At 35.8% G+C, this 20550-nt stretch overlaps 1 protein-coding gene and 1 long non-coding RNA gene across 11 annotated transcripts in view; one reads left to right on the forward strand and one right to left on the reverse strand.

Annotated features, from left to right (window-relative positions):
• The window catches only part of LOC123875953 (high affinity cAMP-specific and IBMX-insensitive 3',5'-cyclic phosphodiesterase 8), a 174003-nt gene that overhangs the window by 123165 nt on the left and 30288 nt on the right, over positions 1 to 20550 (forward strand). For all 10 annotated transcript variants that reach the window (XM_045922069.1, XM_045922070.1, XM_045922071.1 and 7 more), the window contains one exon: positions 8070 to 8129. In XM_045922069.1, the coding sequence (XP_045778025.1) occupies positions 8070 to 8129 (60 nt within the window). The remainder of the gene's footprint in view (positions 1 to 8069; positions 8130 to 20550) is intronic.
• Positions 9033 to 9881, reverse strand: LOC123875978. Its single transcript, XR_006798235.1, has 3 exons — positions 9701 to 9881; positions 9247 to 9248; positions 9033 to 9059 (listed from the first exon to the last, which is right to left on the reverse strand). It is a non-coding gene; the product is annotated as an uncharacterized LOC123875978 (long non-coding RNA).

Genomic DNA, 20550 nt, shown 5'->3' on the forward strand with positions numbered 1-20550 from the left:
GGCCGGTTTTTTTATATGCGACGTGTTGGCTGATGTCAAAGTAGTTCGAAAAACCGATAAACGTTTGAGTCCCAAATCCCAAGGCGCTGGAATTGACCTTGCACCAAAAAGCGCTGCGTTGGCAGATATCTCACTAGGTGGACAGAGAGTTTTAAACAAATCGCAGGAAGCCGCTGGATTCAGGCGGCGCAAGGCCCCGTGGCGTTTGGAAGTTCCTAACAGAGACAATTTGTCCAGCAGTGGTCGTCTATCGGATGATGATATCAAAAATGTTGCTATATTTTGAGTAGGTTAAAATTTAAATTCACGAGGTGAATTTTTCCCATAATGAAAAAAATGAAAATGTTTTATTAACAAAATATAGTCTTATACAATAATTTCCCTGTGTCTGGTGGTACCCACACTAGGTAATCCTGTCTCGTGGGTACGAATAATGATAATGTATATCTTTTTAAACGCTCTCAATCTTCCCCTTTGTTGGTGAAATTGAAGGATATTCGAGTAATTTATGTTTGCGTATCGCAGAAGCTTGTCAATGCTTCGCCTGACTTATGAATAAATTATACGAATAAGGCTCGGAGACATCGTCGCAAGCCATCATCTTAATTAACCCAAATGGTAATGGACGGTATGTCGTGCTTAAATACCGTAATGTTCGTTATACTTGCGTACTTGACTAGCTCAGCTTCACTCAGGTCAAATTCTTCCTCTAGTTAGAACTAAGTCTAGATTATAGTGAGAACCTTGCACAAGCTCAAGCTCTAAGCCCAGTGGTTTGAGCTAAATATACCTATTTATATATTGATAAAGACAACTCGATCTCACCTGATGGTAAGTGACGATACTGATGGACCTTCCATTTATAAGACCACTGCGCTCACTGCCCCACAGATGTGCGGTCGTCAAATTTTTGTTGAAAGCTAGATCCGATTTTTGTGACAACCCTATAGCTTAGAATCCATAGATAGACAAAATTGAAATCACAAACAAATGCGATTTGTAGAAGCCATCACATAAATTAACTCCCATAAATTGGTGACGTGTGCTATGTTTCCCGCCACATCCCGCTATACATATTTTATTATGAGCTTTAAGGGTAGGTCCACACTTGATCTCTTTGCCAATCACGATCCTAGTCGCGGCTTTGATCTTACAGTATAGGCACAGCCTTGAAATAGGGTTGCGTTTGACAATATTGGAAAGAATGACATTTCAGTTGGAGCGTGCTTGCCTAGAAAATGCCTATTCATTATTTCCTGGAAGATACTAAGTTAAATACGTAGTAGAATACACAGACGCCGCAAAGGCATTCTAAATCTTAGCGGTTAGTATCAGAAACGTTTAGCTAAAACGTTTGCTGCGGGTAGAGTAAGAACGCAAAACTTGTGAATTGTAACAGGCCCATGTGGTCTCAAATATGATCGAGCCCACTCAACGTCGGAAGCGCGATTATACCGGTTGTATTTTGTGGAGTTCTTAAATAAAACCGACTTATCCATTGAAGAGTTCTGTTCTCCATCTCCGGAGATATTCATCAGATCTTCACCTTTATATGGGACCACCATCAATGTATACCCTTTCAAACAAAAAAAAATTCCAAATCGGTCCAGGCGTCTTTGAGTTATCTTTGAGTCATACATTAAAAAAAAAAAAGAATTCGACGAATTGAGAACCTCCTAGTTTTTTGAAGTCGGTTAAAATTGATACGATGGGTGATACAACGAAAAGCTCAGGTGTGTACCCACCCTAACTATTTCGGGTGTTGACATTCTGATACATATTATCGGCGCGTGTTATTTGTCCTGTTAGGAAGAAATACTGTTTGCATTGAAATAGGAAAGTTATACATATGTATGGATTTAGGGAATGATAGAGTTCAATTGAAAAGAACGAGTATCATGCATAGACCTATATATACTGCAGTGGCAAATAAAAGTTTAATTTTCTCTGGACAATTGCCTCTCGAAATTCTCTGAAAAATACGAATTGCATTTTATTTTTAAATAAGAGTATGATGTATTTATATTCCTCCATGATTTGATTTTGTCTAGATATACATATATGTCTAGATGGACAAATACAGGCCAGACTTTTGCCTTTAAAGATCACCTTTTTTAATATACAAATGAGGCGTTCCCGATGCAGATCTAATGCATACCTAATTCCATTTTCCACTATTTTCTAGCTGCAAGCAAAACCTTTTCGTTATGGTTATCGAGAAAATGGTTGAATGGAAAATGAAAATGGATCAAAAAACCAGTGCGAAGAATTCATATGTTCCACTCCACTATTACTACGTTTTTCATATATAGTAAATTAATTACGAAAGCTACTTACGGAAGTAAAATTGCAGTTGTAATCGCGGCCTTATACCTACTTAGGTACTTTAGAATTTTGATGGAAAAGTCGAAAAAGAAAAAATAAGAATACAATTCTCGATGTTCGGCAACCGCTGACACGGACCGATTTGTCAAGGTGATCCCATATTCGGGAAAATCCATTTCCGCCCTTGCTGAAACTCAATCAACCTGACATTAACTTGGCTTTTTATACTTTTTACTTACTTTTCCGTTTCATTTTATAGTCTTTGTACAATTTGTTGTATAGTACAACTGTGTACCACAGGGTTTCTCAGATGAAGAAGAGGAAGGATTAACTTAACTTGACTTTTAATTTTTTTAACGTAGACAATCACACTAATATTATAAAGGCGAAAGTTTGTGTGTATGTGTGTGTGTGTGTGTGTGTGTGTGTGTGTGTGTGTGTGTGTGTGTGTGTGTGTGTGTGTGTGTGTGTGTGTGTGTGTGTGTGTGTGTGTGTGTGTGTGTGTGTGTGTGTGTGTGTGTGTGTGTGTGTGTGTGTGTGTGTGTGTGTGTGTGTGTGTGTGTGTGTGTGTGTGTGTGTGTGTGTGTGTGTGTGTGTGTGTGTGTGTGTTTATCCCGGAAAATCAAAGAGATCCCCGGGATTTCGAAAAACCTAAATCCACGCGGGCGAAGTCGCGGGCATCGGCTAGTATCAAAATAAGATTTTGATAACTTATCGAAGCTCTTGCGGATCTTGCACAACATTCTGTCGTCTCATAAGAGATATACCTACAACCATCTTTGCAAAAGGTTTCTTATGAAGTATTCTTTGGGGCTATGCAGGGTTTTCGGTACCCTGTTTGTTTCACATCGACTGCCTCTGATTCATTGTGGTCGCCACCAGTTTATAGTTCCTTGTCAAAACCAGATACAGCAGCACTTTTCTCACTGGAATTAGAGTAGCTTCCTCAGGGAGTACGATGTGTTTCCTTAAATGGATGCTACGTTTGTCGTTTATGCATTAGAGCGGGGCAATGGCAGACTAAGTGCATCAAAGTCTCGACAGACTTAGTCTTCAGATGTCTGTGCCTTGGAGCTTAAGGTTTATACAAGTATTTGTAACTTACCTCATGTCATTTTTTTGACTTCAAATGTTTACCTAACCTTTATACTGCCGTCCTAACAAAGAGTGCAATAAGTCGAGTTTTTGGGCAAATTGACTTAAGACCATATCCGTAATCAGGAAAATGAGCTCTATATTTTCGCCTTAGACATCTTTTTTGTATCTTCAGTAGTTTCGGTTCTGTTGGTTATCAAAACTGCAATATGTAATATTACGATTTGTAAGTAGCTAATCATAACCGCGAATATCTCGAAAGTAGTCGAAACCTAGTTAGTGCTCTCTTCGTTAGGACGGCAGTATAGGAGTTTAGATAAAGTCGTATAATTAGCACCTGGTATTAATATTTCACGCGGGACTGGACTCATTACTCTCCGTCCTCGGGTGTTATTAATTTCGTGGACGGTAACTTTCAGCTTTTGTTTTCTTAGTAAACAAACATGAGAGAAATTAATTTCAATTTATCCAACTTTAACAAAATTATTTTCCATATTTACAATTCTGTCTAATTTTTGTAAAATTTATTCTGCCAATCTGTCGACGTATTTTACCTGCGTTGTTTTCCTGATATATTTATTTTTTCTTCCCCTTATTTAAATGAGGAGGTTCAATTTGTACGTGTCAGCCCCATGCCCATGGTAACACAATTAGAGTATTTTTTTATTTAAAGAAAGGCAAAGAAAATGGTACGAATCTTTTAGATTTAATCATGTAGGTATTGGATTTGTCCTTCCCACGGAAATCTAAATAAGGCAAATAAGGTATCTGCATATTCAAACAATGTACGATGATTATGGCAAATCATTCAGACAAAAGTAATTTGAAAACACTGTACATACAGTACTGGGTGATTTTTGAGTGAGTTGAGTGTCTATTTTTAAGCAATTAACTAATAAAACGCATTTTAGGTATATTAGATTAACAATTACAAATAACAAAAACTATTTATTCGTTTTTTCTTTAATACTGATTGATCAGAAATTTACAGGTTCCCGATTAGATATAGAAACCTGAGTCAGATCATTAGATAAAGCTCGTTAGCTGATTTAGAATCTATACTTACCTATGTACTGAGTGTAATTATAGAACGCTAGCAAAAACTTAGTGCTATGATTATACTACCTAAACACAATCCAATAACAATAACTATTTGCCTTATACTTGTAGATTTAGTGATTTAGTATTTTTCAAACCCGCAATGTACAGCGTGCAAACTCGGAGTCAATGCCCTGCCTACAAAGTGGCATTGATCCCCGCGGTACCTATCTACGTAACGTTCGTTGACCTCTAGCGTCAGTCAGATGTGTTGCTTGCAATACATTGCAAACTTTCAAAAAATATAGGTAGGTTTTTCACATTTTATAGGGTTCCGTACCTCAAAAAGAAAAACGGAACCCTTATAGGATCACTTGTTGTCCATCCGTCGTGTCTGTCAAGAAAACCTATAGGGTACTTTCCATTGACCTAGAATCATGAAATTTGGGAGGTAGGTAGGTCTTATAGCACAAAAAAAGGAATAAATCCGAAAACCATGGATTTGTGGTCACATCATTAAAAAAAATGTGTTTAAATTTTCAAAGATAACTATACCAAGTGGGGTATAATATGAAAGGGCTTTACCTTTACATTCGAAAACAGATTTTTATTTATTTTTATGCATACCTAATAGTTTTTGATTTATCGTGCCAAATGTCGAAAAAAATCCCGAGTACGGAACCCTTGGTGCGCGAGTCCGACTCGCACTTGGCCGGTTTTTATGATATCTTATCCGTAATCATCAATACTACCTGCCTTTGTTTTTGCTAGCGTTTAGTTCTAATATAACTAACAATGATAACTAAAGTAAAAATATAGACTTCTTACTACTAAATTGTTTTTTTAATTTTAATGACCGAATTTATGGGTCCTGTGTTAACTCTTAAATAAGCAAGCTTCCTAAAAATGTCTCCTAACACGAAAATACCATTACGTCACCGCTGTGGGTGTATTTGTGAAATTACGATGGAGGTGGATTGATCCTTTTGGTCCTGTATGAGCACTTTAGGGACAAGGTCTTTAATGATATCCCTTTTACTATTTACAATTCCCTTCCAAGAATCAATCTCCAGAAACATGTTGCTACATGCCAAAGTACTAAAGTAGAACCAAATTTCTGGACCGACATCGGTGTCTCTTAACCTATGAATAAATTACAAGCTCAGTGAATTGTCTCAATACCTACCGACCCAACGTGTAGTGTGGCCAATTTACTGCTAAAATGTCTCCTGAAAATTCCATTTATATCGGGGGCCGGGGTACGTATCGAAGAAACTCCCTTTTAAGTTGAAGTATGAAAATATGTCGTTTATCAAGTTACTAGCTGACGCCCGCGACTTCGTCCGCGAGGATTTAGGTTTTTCGAAATCCTGCGGGAACTCTTTGATTTTCCGGGATATAAAGTAGCCTATGTACTAATTCAGGATAATATCTCGGCCAAATCTGTCCAGTAGTTTTTGCGTGAAGGAGTAACAAACATACACACACACATACACACAAACTTTCGCCTTTAGAATATTAGTGTGATGTGATATCCATGAAAACTGGTATTTAGGCCTTCGGTTAAAAATGAAGATAATGCCTACGTGTTTCAGGATTTTTTGGAATTCCACTGATTTTCAAAAATTCTACTCGAGCGAAGCCAAGGTGGGACAGCTAGTCTAAGGATATGTATTTTGAAATTACGTATACTCTTCCTCTAATCGATGTTCAATAACTTGTATCAAATAGATACGAATAGGTACATTTGAGCATCAATTTTTCGTCTTTGATCATAGTCAGTTTATTTGTAAAACGAAAAACTTTAAAACTGGTGGAATTAACTAAGTTTATATGAACAGTGCAAGGTATTTATTCAGTTCGAGATATCTATGATTTATGGGTTAGTGTGTAAACCTGGCAAACCATAATTGATTCCATTTATCACTTTGAAGTTTAACAGGGCTCTCTCCGTCACTCGCTTCATAGAATCGTAGTTCCAATTTCATTTGAATATTAAGCAACCAAAGTCCATGCAATTTTGCGGACATATTCTAGAAACTAATATCTGTGTCTGTGGTGTTTTAGATTTTTCTAAAAATATGTAGTTTTAAAATTACAGGGGGTCAAAGATTTGTATGTAAATTTTTAAGACCGGGTAACTTTGAAACCGAATATTTTAACAGAAATCTGGAAAACCACAGACATAGATATTAGTTTCTAGAATATGTCTGCAAAATTTCATGGACTTTAGTTGCTTAATATTCAAATGAAATTGGAACTACGTTTGTATGAAGCGAGTGACGGAGAGACCCCTCTTAAGATACATGTCCTCCAGAGTTACAGTTTATAAATTATTTTCTCAGTTTGTTTCTCTCGCTTATCACCTAAGAGATCATATCAGCGATTTAGATGATGTATAGGTACGTACCTACCCAAGCTCTTCCTTTGTAAAAACCTCGACGTGTATGAAATATAGAGGACATTTCCTGAATAAAATAATAAACAGAATTAGATTTCCTGCAATATTTTCATGTCTAAAAAGTATTCATTGTGGTAACATTGGTTAAGTCTTACTCATTAGTCGTTACATCCATACTAATATTATAAATGCGAAAGTGTGTCTGTCTGTCTGTCTGTCTGCTACCTTTTCACGGCCCAACAGTCTAACTGATTCCGACGAAATTTGGTACAGGGTTAGCTTATATCTCGGGGAAGGATATAGGCAACTTTTATCCCGGAAAATCAAACAGTTCCCACGGGATCTTAAAAACCCTAAATTCACGCGGACGAAGTCGCGGGCATCCTCTATAGTGAATAAATTAAACGAGCGTTGTAGTCATAGTTATTTAGTACTAGATGATGCCCGCGACTTCGTCCGCGTGGATTTAATTTTTTAAAAAGCCCGCGGGAACTCTTCGATTTTCCGGCATAAAAAGTAGCCTATGTGCTAATCCAGGATATAATCTATGTCCATTCTAAATTTCAGCGTGAAGGAGTAACAAACAAACACACACACCCACACACACATACAAACTCTCGCCTTTGTAATATTAGTGTGAAGTGTGACTAGATGATGCCCGCGACTTCGTCCGCGTGGATTTGGTTTTTAAAAATCCCGTGGGAACTCTTTGATATTCCGGGATAATTGCCTATGTCAAATTGCGCGATGCTAACTACCTCTGTACCAAATTACATAGAAATCGGTAAAAAAGATGAACCTTTGAGAATCCCGTGGGAACTCTTTGATTTCCCGAGATGAAAAGTAGCCTATGTTCTTCCCGGAGATGTAAGCTAATTTTGTACGAAATTTTAAACAAAGTCGGTTAAACTGTTGGGCTATGAAAAGCTAGCAGATAGGCAGACAAATAGACACACTGTCGCATTTATAATATTAGTATGGATTTTGTTGTAAAGCGGATTGATTTATTTATCTTCTACTTTGACTTCAATGATCCCTTTATTTGTTCAGGATTGTTCGAGATCTAATTAATTATTATCTATTTGATGACTATGGTTCTTTTAGAATCTATGGCACTATTTTCTTTTTATGCTCTTAGGTTAACTGACTGAAGTTCCTTTTTGTCTACAAAAAAGCATAAGTTACTAATTACCTTTCTCTTTTGTTTTAGTGCAATTCGGGGGATGAAAAACACTCAGCACATAATTCTCATAGCAGTCGTCAAAAAGAGGTAAGTTTTACATAAGCTCGTGAATTTTCTATTTAATTTTGTTTAACTAATAATGAACTCTGGTAACGTACATTTTTGAAGCATATTTACAGGTGTCAAAAAGTGCATACCCCCGTGCCAATATCTATGTTCCCTGTGTCGCTTCGCGTATATTTTACACGCACAAGCGTACCTTTGTACTACTTTGCCTATCTAAACTTTTATAATATCTTTGCTTATAGTTTATCTGAAATAGCTGTAACAGCTAGCTGTTACTGCTATGCTGATTTTTACCTCAGTCGAGTTAGTAAATTCAGCTAATTCCCAATTTCATTATTGATCAACGAAAACTGTGTCTACACTAAAACTTCTTTAAATAAATTTATTCGCATTAACATGTATAATTTGGAAATGGAAAGCAAATGAAGAAATATTTTACGAGTTTTATTGGATAATTACTTTTACATTACAATTTCAAGTTAACTAGTAACACCCTTAGCCGGGTAGGTGAGGTAAGGTTAGATTAGGTTGGTCTTCTGCAATCTAAATTGTACCGTTTTAATTTGGAGGGAGCACCCTGACTGAAAAGGATCTCCCTTTACGTTTAATGACGGCCCGTTGGCGTCGCCTTTACTCCCATTAATAAGATACCTACCTAATAGAATTCTTTTTTATTTAATTATCTGGTTGATATCAATAGATACAGAACTATAACATATTTACTCATTCCGAATTAAACACTATTAAACTCAAGAAAAATATTATTAAGCTCGAAATATCGAAAAAAACATTGCATTTCAATCAAATAGATACAAAAAAGTTACTGAGCGAGTTAACGTTTCTAATAATGTATTACATATATTCAAACAATACTTATAGTGCAAATTAAAACTAGTCTACCTAAGCTCGCTGAGCAAAAGGATTTCTAAATATCATAACAGGAAAAGCTAACTATTAAAAAAAAAAGAATATTAGCCAAGTTTCTCATTTATTTATTTATTTATTTATTTTTTGGATCAACAAACGGTAGCACGCAGTACTTGGAAAAAAAACAGTAATAATATAAATATAGTAATACTATACGTGCTACCCACGACGTCAACCACATATTATTAATTATACTTTACTACATAGTTACATCTATAAATTAATATTAGTGTTGTAATTAAAAATATATTAGTTAATTTATCGTCTATATTCTAATTACCCTACAGCCTTAGTTTAATATAGTATTATTTCTTTTTAAGAGAATCTATGACCAGCTTCTTGAAAGAGCCCACACGAGTCGAAAAAATATCAATATTACCAAAGCATGCATTATATGACTGTGTCATTCTCCATAGTGGTGAGCGTTTGCCAGAATTTGTACGACATTTTATAATAGCAAAAAGTTTATGCGTCTGATTACTACGTACATGACTTCTAACTCATGCTGACTAATATTCCCCTTTCCCCTCCAACTAAGCGTAAAGCTTGTGCTAGGAGTAGGCACGACAATAGTGCAAGGGGTGGGGTTCGAACCGGCAGCCTTTTGGATATTCAGTACATTCCTTTAACCGTTGAGCTATCGAGGGTCTAAGTAAGTAACTAACTGACTAATCTTTCAATGCACAGCTCAAACTACTTGACGGGTCGGGCTGAAATTTGTTATTTAGATAGCTACTAGGATGTTAACGTCCAATTAGAAAGGATTCGTAAAAATTCGACCCCTAAGAGGGTAAAATAGGCGTTTGAAATTTGTGTAGTCCACGCGGACAAAGTCGCGGACATGAGCTAGTTGAAAATAAAAAGAAAGTAGCCACTGTGGGAGTCGAACCTCGTTAGATAAAGATCAATTAATCCGATAGCAACATTAATTGATTGGCAATAGGAAACGTGTTTTACTCTTTACTGCACTCATTAATTAATTATTTATTTTATGGCCCAAGGTCCCAGGATCGCCAGACAGTACTTATATTCTGTGAATCTAAATGTGTGGGATTGAGTAGTTTTAGTGTATACTTTAACGTACGCGTATCTGCTAGCTTGTCGTAGTATCAAATGTTAATTATTATTAACAATATTCTTTAAAATATAAATAAAAATCAGCACTTATAATTTTTAAAAAAAATAAGTAATGTTTTAGGTAGGTGCCTTTAGCAGTTGATACCTATAAATTAGCCGTTAGCACAACCTTGCACGCGTATGTTAAAAGTACATACTAACTCTATCTCACATATTTTGTTTCTTTTCAAAAGTAGGTAACACGTTTGGCGGTCATGGGATCTTTATCTTGATCTGTGATCTTATATACGATGACAGATTTTCATATGTTTTAATTAAATTTTGTCTATGACATTACGACAACACTCTCACATTATAATTGATGATGGAATCTAATGAAACTCGGTAAGTATATTGAGGCTATGTAGTATTGATCCATCTAAATCCGTACGTTCGACGGTTGACGGAAAAGCTTTGAATTTACTCGAATAAACATAAACTTCATATTCCGAATGCATAAATGTACCCACCACTTGAAAATCCAATTGGATCATCGTGCGGACTGCGGACATGCTCGACCAGCAAAGGTAGGTAGGTATATATAGCACTAGCTTTTTCCTGCGACTTCGTTCGCCTCAGATAATAATTTATAGCCCATAACACTCGGGGATATTGTTATTCAGTGAAAAAATAATCTTCAAAATCAGATAATAAGTAATTACTTAGTATTTTTTAATAATTTTATGATAGTGTTATAGGTAGTGTGTAGGGTAACACTTCAAGGAAATTTCTAAATAATTTTTAAATACAGATCACAAATGAGTTTTAGTACTGAGTGAACAAACATGTCACTAACGTTAATGGCAGTGTAATTCAAGCTTAGTTTTTAGGGCGTCGGGGCGCCAACCCAAAAGACGTTGGTTCGATTCCATATGTATTTAAAAATTAATTACTTAGTTCCGGAGATTACCTGCTAGGTACATCCAAACTCTTTACCTCTTAAATAATATTTTAATATAAATGATCCACTGAATATGCATATCACAACTTCGCTAATATTTCTCAACAAAAAGTTTGTAGATGGCACCGTCTCAGTTAACTTTAAAGTCTTATCGGAGTTTACTCGCGAGGCAAAAGCCAAAGCCAAGTTTATAAATGGACTTAATCCATATCAGTTTATGAACTTTTCTTTTAAAACTTCCCCGGCGTAAGTAAGTATGAGTTATATTTGATTAATATGACTTTTATTTTTTAACCCCCGACCCAAAAAGAGGGGTGTTATAAGTTTGACGTGTGTATCTATGTATCTGTCTGTGGCATCGTAGCTCCTAAACTAATGAACCGATTTTAATTTAGTTTTTTTTTGTTTGAAAGGTGGCTTGATCTAGTTCTAGAGTGTTCTTAGCTATAATCCAAGAAAATCGGTTCAGCCGTTTGAAAGTTATCAGCTCTTTTCTAGTTACTGTTAACCTTCACTTGTCGGGGGTGTTATAAATTTTTAATTTACACTTGTTTTATTAATATTTCTATTTTCAGAAATCCCTTTTAAGTTAATTCAGTTCAAATGGAAGCTTCAGATAAAGCAGATTTAGTTTGTGTGTGTATCATTGGTTAGATAATAAAGATCTTTAAGAACAATATAATACCTACAAATTATGTTTTATAGACGTCTACTTCACACTGATGTTGACTGTTGACACATTCATAGGTATACCACAAGGAGGAGGAGGGTATAACAAGTTTCATTGTAATATTTTCAATTAAAAAAAAAAAAAGATTTAAGCGAAATTATTTTATAAACCGTTAAATTGAGATTAAGCAGTCTGTCATATTCTTCCTCTCACCATAGCTATGTCTATGTACCTACTTACTCCACAAAATTGCGTACTCAAACCAATATATAACGTGATAAGAGTGACGTATATAGCTCCATAAAATTTTATGTTTATAATGTACTCTAATGTTAATACACCGATATATTGCGGCGTATCTTGTTTACGATATTACTAGGACAGGTAGCTTATGGGCGTTTGGAATAAACCTATCGAAAATACGCGTTGAGTCATATCGCAAGTTGACCCACCATAGATAAGTACCTGCCCACCATCAATAAATTATTTATTATCGCTATTCTTTTTACACGACTGCCCAAAAAAGGGAGTGTAATGTTTTCAGGGTTTATAATACTTAATAATATTATGTATGTATCCATATGAGTTTCACAGATGTTAAAGGAATTGAGTATCGGTAGAACCTTACATCATCCCGAATAACACTGGCTAGAACAAGATTCATACCATATTTTTTTGGAAAAAAAGTGCCAGTGTTATTCGGGATGATGTAAGATTCTACCGATACTCAATTCCTTTAACATCTGTAAAACTCATATGGATACATAATTACATACATAATATTATTAAGTATAATATATAAACCCTGAAAACATTGTTTGTTATTCGATCACAAGTTAGCCGTTATACCATTTTGTTTTTTTTTTGTAACCAATCACGTATAGAAACCAAAATTTCTAGTTCCAAAAACAAAAGATAGTTTCTTAACTCCTCAGGTGATAAATAAACGAAAGTATAAGTCCAAGAAATAAGTGATAAGCTTCACAGCTGAACAATGTATAACTGCCCTTCAAGTTTCCTTGCGTTACTCACGACAAAGTTACTCTTGGTAAGTTTCATAAACCCATTATGAAGGTCGATTGACTCTCTCGTACTTTGGAACTACACCGGCCATATCAATATCAAGTGTAATAGAACTACTGGCATAATAGCTTTAAGTGAGAACTATAAGAGAGTAACTTCGAAATAACATGGAATGCGATAACAAGTGTAAATTAAAAATTTTCAACACCCCCGACCAGTGAAGGTTACAGTAACTAGAAAAGAGCTGATAACTTTCAAACGACTGAACCGATTTTCTTGGACTATTCCGCGCCTACGATCCAAAGTACCTGAGTTTTCCAAAACATCATTTTCAAATAAATAATTATGTATTTCAACGTCCATCTTGACAGCTTGACATTTGTCAATTGCCACTTGAATATTATGAACCTAAGGGTTATCTAACCTTCTTTTCTACAAGAAAACTAGAAAAGAGCTGATATCTTTTAAACGGCTGAACCAATTTTTTTGGATTATAGCTAAGAACACTCTCGATCAAGCCACCTTTCAAACAAAAAAAAGTAAATTAAAATCGGTTCATTCGTTTAGGCGCTACGATGCCACAGACAGATACACAGATACACAGACACACAGATACACAGATACACATGTCAAACTTATAACACCCCTCTTTTTGGGTCGAGGGTTAAAAAGAAAAAGGAAAGAAAGGAAAAAAGAAATATATTTAGTATCCCCATTGCGCCATACAATACAATACTTTAAAGTATGAGTCAGGTACCCCAGCGCTTCCAGCACTCAAGCATTTGCTTAGAGAAATTTCGAAAGCATAGAAGGGTTAGGATAGCACTAAATTCTTATTGTGTCGGTCATAATCCGAAAATGATTCCAGCTCAGCATAATGCTGAATGTTTCGTACGTAGCAAATGAAAACTATGCAACTTTACCTCTCCTTTTAAGGAGTACGGACTATACTATAACATAGGTATTACTAAATGAAAAGCCTGTAGGTAACGAATAATGCTGGAAACAGTTTCAACACCCCACGCCACGCTACGCCACGAGTTATGAGAAACAAACAAACCACACGACGTGTTAAGTGGCATAGCATAGCAGTCGAGGTCAGAAGTCATCCTGACTTTTCGTATAAAGCAGCTGCTAGATATTCTAGAAACCTGCTAGAAACATTTTTAAAGTTTTCATGCCCCATATTGTATAACTGATTTTGACGGGAGATAACTTGCCCCCGGAGATGCACACAGAATATTTTTTATCCTAAAAAATCAAAAAGTTCCCGCGAGATTTTCAAAAACCTGAATACACGTGGGTGAAGTCACTGACGTCATCTGTTTGGTACAGAGATAGCTTGAATCTTGATAACGGATATAGGTTACTTTTTATCCCTGAAAATCAGAGGTCCCACGGGACTTACCAAAAACAAACGAAGTCGCGGGCATTATCTGATATTAGAATAATATTTTTTTTTTTTTTTTTAAATTGAAAATATTACAATAAAACTTAAAGCTAGCCTTATCTAATTACTATACAAATCATGCCCGCGTGGGATGGTGCCAAGAATACTGGCTGCATTTCCGCGTTGGACAGCCAGGCTGATCCGTTGCGCAAAAATTAATTATTAATTTTTGCGCAACGGATAATAAATAATAATTGACTTCAAGCAATCAAAAATCCTGAGATATAATCTCAAGGAGCAAAACGGAACACAATATTATAATTAAACTTAAGTGTTTACTCTGAAACAACACAATAAAAATTATTATGAAAATTATTATGGTAAACATTTAATTTACAGAATAAACACCTTGCTTGCTGAGCAGAATATATTGTTATAATTTCCTCTTTATTCACTGTCTTATCAAAATTCCTCGCCCCGATACTAAATTCCACGAAAATTCTCAACGAGCATCAACAAAGTAAGGCAATGCCACAGTGTAGAGAAAAAAGTCAACTAAAATATTCAGCGTTGTTGTTTTATTTCATGGTAGAGTACAGAATGAGTAAAGTAAATCTTTGTCTATTTCACCAGTCGTGTAAAAAGGAGGTTTTTCATAAGCATATTTTGTTCGCTAAACAATACACAGCTAAAGGTATTAAGAGCTACTTATGATCATCCTATATCTACAACTGATGTTTCTTCTGCCACATTTTTTTGCCTAAGTACCTATATTAATCTGCTAACTTTTACTTGACTTCGTCCTACATCCGAGTTATATAATTTACATAAGTAATTTATTAATTCGAGAATCTCTAGCTCTCGGGATAATGCAGCTAACTATTCAGTGAAAGAATTTATAGAATCTGATCAATACATACAAACAAACTTTTATCTCTTTATAATATTGGTATTATTAGATAACACCAAAAGCTCGTATAGCAGATGAAATTAATATACTGAAACATTCAGCGTAACGATATTGTTCGTGTAAGATCCTCAACTCCAGGCAGAATCTCGCAGAACTACCCACTGCCTCGCTCTCCTTAATACTAGGTATCGTTTGATATTACTGATATATTTCTCTGTAGTACTGTTGATCGGGTTAGCTACGAGTATTTATTAAATTATTTTGAGTGGCATCGCCCCTAGTAAATTTATTACTAAATTCCTCAATGCTATGGGGTTGGAATCAACAATTTTTTAATGCTTTCATTTCGAATTCTTCGACACTCCGCGGAGGTTAATTTTCATTTTCCCAGGGCCATTAGAAATAACCTATTTGATGTCCGTGACTTCCACCGTGTGGAATTAGGGTTTTTAAATACCGTGGGGATTCTTTGATTTTCTGAGATAAAACGTAACCTATGTCACTCTAATCTAATCCATGCAAAAGTTGCTCTGTTGCAGTGTTTGTAGGACAAACAAACACACTTTCGAATTTGTAAAATAGGTATAGTGAATAGATATAGGTTTTTATACATTCTAGCATCTAATTGCTAAGTATCTTATCGACCGATTTAAAGATCTATTATTAAATAGGTATATTATTAATTTCTGTCGTTAGAACGTCAGCCAATTGGAGGTGATTGCGCTAGTTACACTTCGAGTCTTTTGTTGCTAGACTTAGAGCGGTTAGGCACTCGTCCGATCCGAGTTCGTGAAAATACGAATATAAAGAACTCGGACCGAACTCGGATATTGCTTACGCACTAATCCGATCTCTGATCCAAATCCAAGCTATTCAGTGGGTATCTTTGACATAGGTATCTACGTCATATTATATCCGATTTGTTTTTTTAAACAAAAATATAATAATTTATAACTAATTCGAGGCACATCCGAGATATCCTCACCAATGACGGATAGAACTTGGATGACGGAAATCGGAGCTAGTGCGTATGACTAAGTCGTCACAGAAGATTCGGATCGGACACAGTGCGTATTCTCCCTAAATCTACTGGTGTTCTGTGTGCATTCCATCTTACAGTAGTAGGTTCAAAATATCCACGTAAAAATCAAAACATAATTATCTATGTTTTGTTTTACAAAGTAAACCAAAACGATAGAATAACAAAAACAATATTATTTACTCTACCGAATTTAATGGCCACCTAATCTCGAGATTACCTGTTGTTATCTTCTTGATAATAAATGTCTCGTGATGTTTCCAATGTAATATGAGCACGGAAATGATCACTAGGGACGGTACCTAATAAGCTTGATAAGGTTGGGCGTTTTTTTTTTTTTTTTTTAAGTGAAGTACATACCTACCTACTTTTGGCGCGTTGGTCGATTTTGGGATGGGTGTGAGTCACTGGCATGCTAAATATTTTTTTATCAAATTGTAAATTTTTTTCTAAATAAATATTTACTACAGACATTAAAATTAAAAAAATACATACAACTACAATATTATTAGGTACAATTACAAAACATACAATTACAATATTATTAGGTACAATATAATATTATAATAATCATTATTAAATTGTACTTTATTATTTCACTACATCACTGCTACATTCTACAAATATATTTTTAATAAAACCTGTTTTTTTTTTTTAAAATTTTAAGTTTTCACTTCTGTTGGCCGTTTCCACCGACTGGTAATTATTTTTTTTTTCATGAAGGATAACTAGTTATGTGTTTATTCTGTCTGTCTGTCCCTTATTCTTGTCGATTTACCGCTTGACCGTTACCTATTTGCATATAGTACCAAGTGAGCCCGCCCCGATTGAATCGAAGCAATTGAATGGCAGTCCAATGGAGCTGAAATAAAATGAGATGCCATTACATGCAAATGTCAGCGACATTCATCGCAGCTGACGTCCGCGTCGAGTGGTTGCATTCCGATAACCGTATTGAAATTACAACTGAATTGAAGATGGTAGATATGATCTTTATTGATTTACTAGCTGATGCCCGCAGCTTCGCCCGCGTGGATTGGTCAGATCCCCTGCAGCATCAGGATTGAGGAGTTGGACTCCAAATTTTTTATGAAACAATGTCGCAAAGTTCCTCTATCGATTAAAAAAGAAATCGGTTCAGAAATCTCGGAGATTTCGGTGTACATAGGTAGAAAAACACAACTCCCTTTTTGAAAGTCGGTTAAAAAAGTAGCCTATTTTACGCCCTGGTCAATCCTCTACTTGCCTGTGAAAGTCCCGTCAAAATCGGTTCAGCCGTTCCAAAGATTAGCCTTTTCAAACAGACAGACAGACAGACAGACAGACAGACAAAAATTTAAAAAACGTGTGATTCAGTTATGGTATCGTTCAAATAACCATATGAGCTTAATATGAGGTAGTTATTTCGAAATTACAGACAGACACTCCAATTTTCTTTATTAGTATAGATAGATAACTAGCTGCCCATGATTCATCCACGTGAATTTAGTTTTTTAAAAATCCCATGGGAACTCTTTAATTTTCCGGGATGAAAAAGTATTCTGTGTAACTCTTAACTATACATTACTCATTCAAAAAATCACGTCAATCCGTTGCTCCGTTGTGAAGTGATTGGAGGACAAACCAACAAACGATCGCTTTTTCGCATTTATTATATTACTAGCTGATGCCCGCGACTTCGTTCGCGTGGATGTAGGTTTTTTAAAATTCCCGTGGGAACTCTTTGATTTTCCGGGATAAAAATAGCCTATGTGCTAATCCGGGATATAATCTATCTCCATTCTAAATTTCAGCCCAATCCGTCCAGTAGTTTTTGCGTGAAGGAGTAACAAACATACACACACACGTGTGTGTATGTTTGTACACACATACAAACTTTCTGCTTTATAATATTAGTGTGATGTGATGGGTAGTGGTTAAGTTATACTCTGAAACTCAAAACTGCCACGCGATTTTGTTTAGTCGAAAACTTGGGAAGTGATTCGTGAATCCAAACTTTTTTCTTTTCCCGTTTTCTACTATTCATATTTTCCATTGTCCATATCAAAGCCCTTTTCAGAGTAGGCACTAGTCAGATTTGCAATTTTTTCGAAAGCTTTGTGCTCTGAATTAATTTGTCGAGCAGTAAAAATAATAAATCGAAGTCTTTTCATTGATCGACTGGAACCTACTAACCCACTGATTTACCTATTTACTAGGTTGGTACTAGGTAAATGATTGCAAGTTTTATGTTGTACAAAATTGATGATGATGCTTGACTTGTACGTAAATATAACATTAATGTATCCTGTAAGCTTGTGTTACGTTTACAACCGCAGGTTTAAAAAACCGGCCAAGTGCGAGTCGGACTCGCGCACCGAGGGTTCCGAACTCGGGTATTTTTTCGACATTTTGCACGAATCAAAAATCATTATGCATAAAAATAAATAAAAATCCGTTTTCGAATGTACAGCCCTTTCAAATGATACCCCAATTGGTATAGTTATCTTACTTTGAAAATTGGAACGCATTTTAATTTTATTTTTTTCATGATGTAACCACAAATTCACGGTTTTCGGATTTATTCCTTTACTTGTGCTATAAGACCTACCTACCAGCCAAATTTCATGATTCTAGGTCAACGGGAAGTACCCTATAGGTTTTCTTGACAGACACGACGGACGGACGGACAGACAGACAGATAACAAAGTGATCCCATAAGCGTTCCGTTTTTCCTTTTGAGGTACGGAACAGCTCTAAAAACAAAATAATATGATGTTATTGATGATGCACGACCACTGTGCATCTAATTAATGATTCGCAATGACTATTTCACACGAAACTTTTATTTGAACTTGGCAATTTACCTTCTTCACGTCCCATTTGCAATTTATTGGTGTAAGTGAACCTTCTCGATTGTAAAAAGCAATTGCTAACTCAATTCAGCGGAAAAATAAAGGGGCCTCCATCCATTGTATGAAAATGTCAGCGATATGTCTTCACTACAGGCGAACAAGATGTCCTGAATTCAATTTCTATAAGTTCTTGGGTGGTCAATTTAGAGTCATTTTCAGTCTGTTTGTCTGTCCATTCTTCTGTCTCTGTTTAATCAATGCAGCGATTTCAAATCGTGTAGATACTTAACTTAGTGATCTAATTCTCTATACCTATTACTGGAAAGTTATATCATTGACCATGATTTACAATTCTCTATCTATTTATGTTTGTGATGTCCAAATGTATCTAACATTTGCTTTTTCTCTTATTTTTCTTTTACCCTCTCTCCCTTTTCTTTTCCTCTTTTTAGGTACATCCAGGTAAAAATGTTGATCAAATAGGTACAATTGGAATAAGTAATATAAACATAAAAAGACAAACATTATGTCCAAGCCTAAGGCAAAATGTAAAATAATCAAATCAAAGAACCCTTTGAAACTTTACCTTTGCGAAGGGTCTCGAATGCTCAAACGTTATTACCTCATCCCTTAACTTTGGAGTCTGGAGAGGGACAATGAACTTTGTAGTCAAACAAAGTTAAATGACAAAAGTTCAATTAAAATATTTGGTCATACAAAGAAATAAAGTGACGGTAACGGTAAAGTGACATCGTCGTCGTCTGTATGTTCATCAGTTCAAGGCCCTTTTCCCAGAAACATTGGAATATATTTATACAGAATACTGATCATTAATGCCTCTTATTGCAGTAAAAGTTACAAATTTACCAAAATAAAGACGTATTTACACATAATAAACCTCAGGGTAATAGGCTGGCATGGTATGGGCATGTAATGCGGAGGGAAGAGAGTCATATCACTAGAAGAATGTTAAATATGCATCTGGAAGGAAAAAAGAGAAGAGGGCGACCAAAGAAAAGGTGGATGGATTGCGTGAAAGCGGATATGCATATAAAAGGGGTAGATGATACGTTGATGGATGACAGAAGAGAGTGGAAGAGGAAGACATGTTGTGCCGACCCCACGTAGCATGGTATAAGGTCTGGAAGAAGAAACCTCTAGAGTAGCATCCCACAACGACCTCCCTGGCATAGTGGTAAGCGCTGTGGACTTATTAGTGAGAGGTCCCGGGTTCGATTCCCGGCAGGGTTTGGAATTTTATAATTTCTAAATCTATGCTCTGGTTTAGTGGGTGGCTAACGGCAAAACCATGCCACCAAGCGATTTAACGTTCTCGCACGATGCCGTGTAGAAACTAAAGAGGTATGAGTTCAATAGATACCGCTAACCTGGAAGGAGTATTCCTTCCAGGTTAGCCTGCTACTATCTTAGACTGTATCATCACTTACCTGTATAGAATTAAAAAAAATCCCAGTTCCCATATATTATATCCCAGTTATTATAAATTGTCAAAAAGCGCTTGCTTGGGAATTCGGTATCTTCCACTTATAAGATCACATTACTCACCCTGCGCCAGGATGTAAAAACATCCGTGTACCAGAGTATATAATCATTTTTAACTCTTCACATCGG

This window comes from Maniola jurtina, chromosome 20 (genome assembly GCF_905333055.1).
Source record: "Maniola jurtina chromosome 20, ilManJurt1.1, whole genome shotgun sequence".
Taxonomy (NCBI): domain Eukaryota; kingdom Metazoa; phylum Arthropoda; class Insecta; order Lepidoptera; family Nymphalidae; genus Maniola; species Maniola jurtina.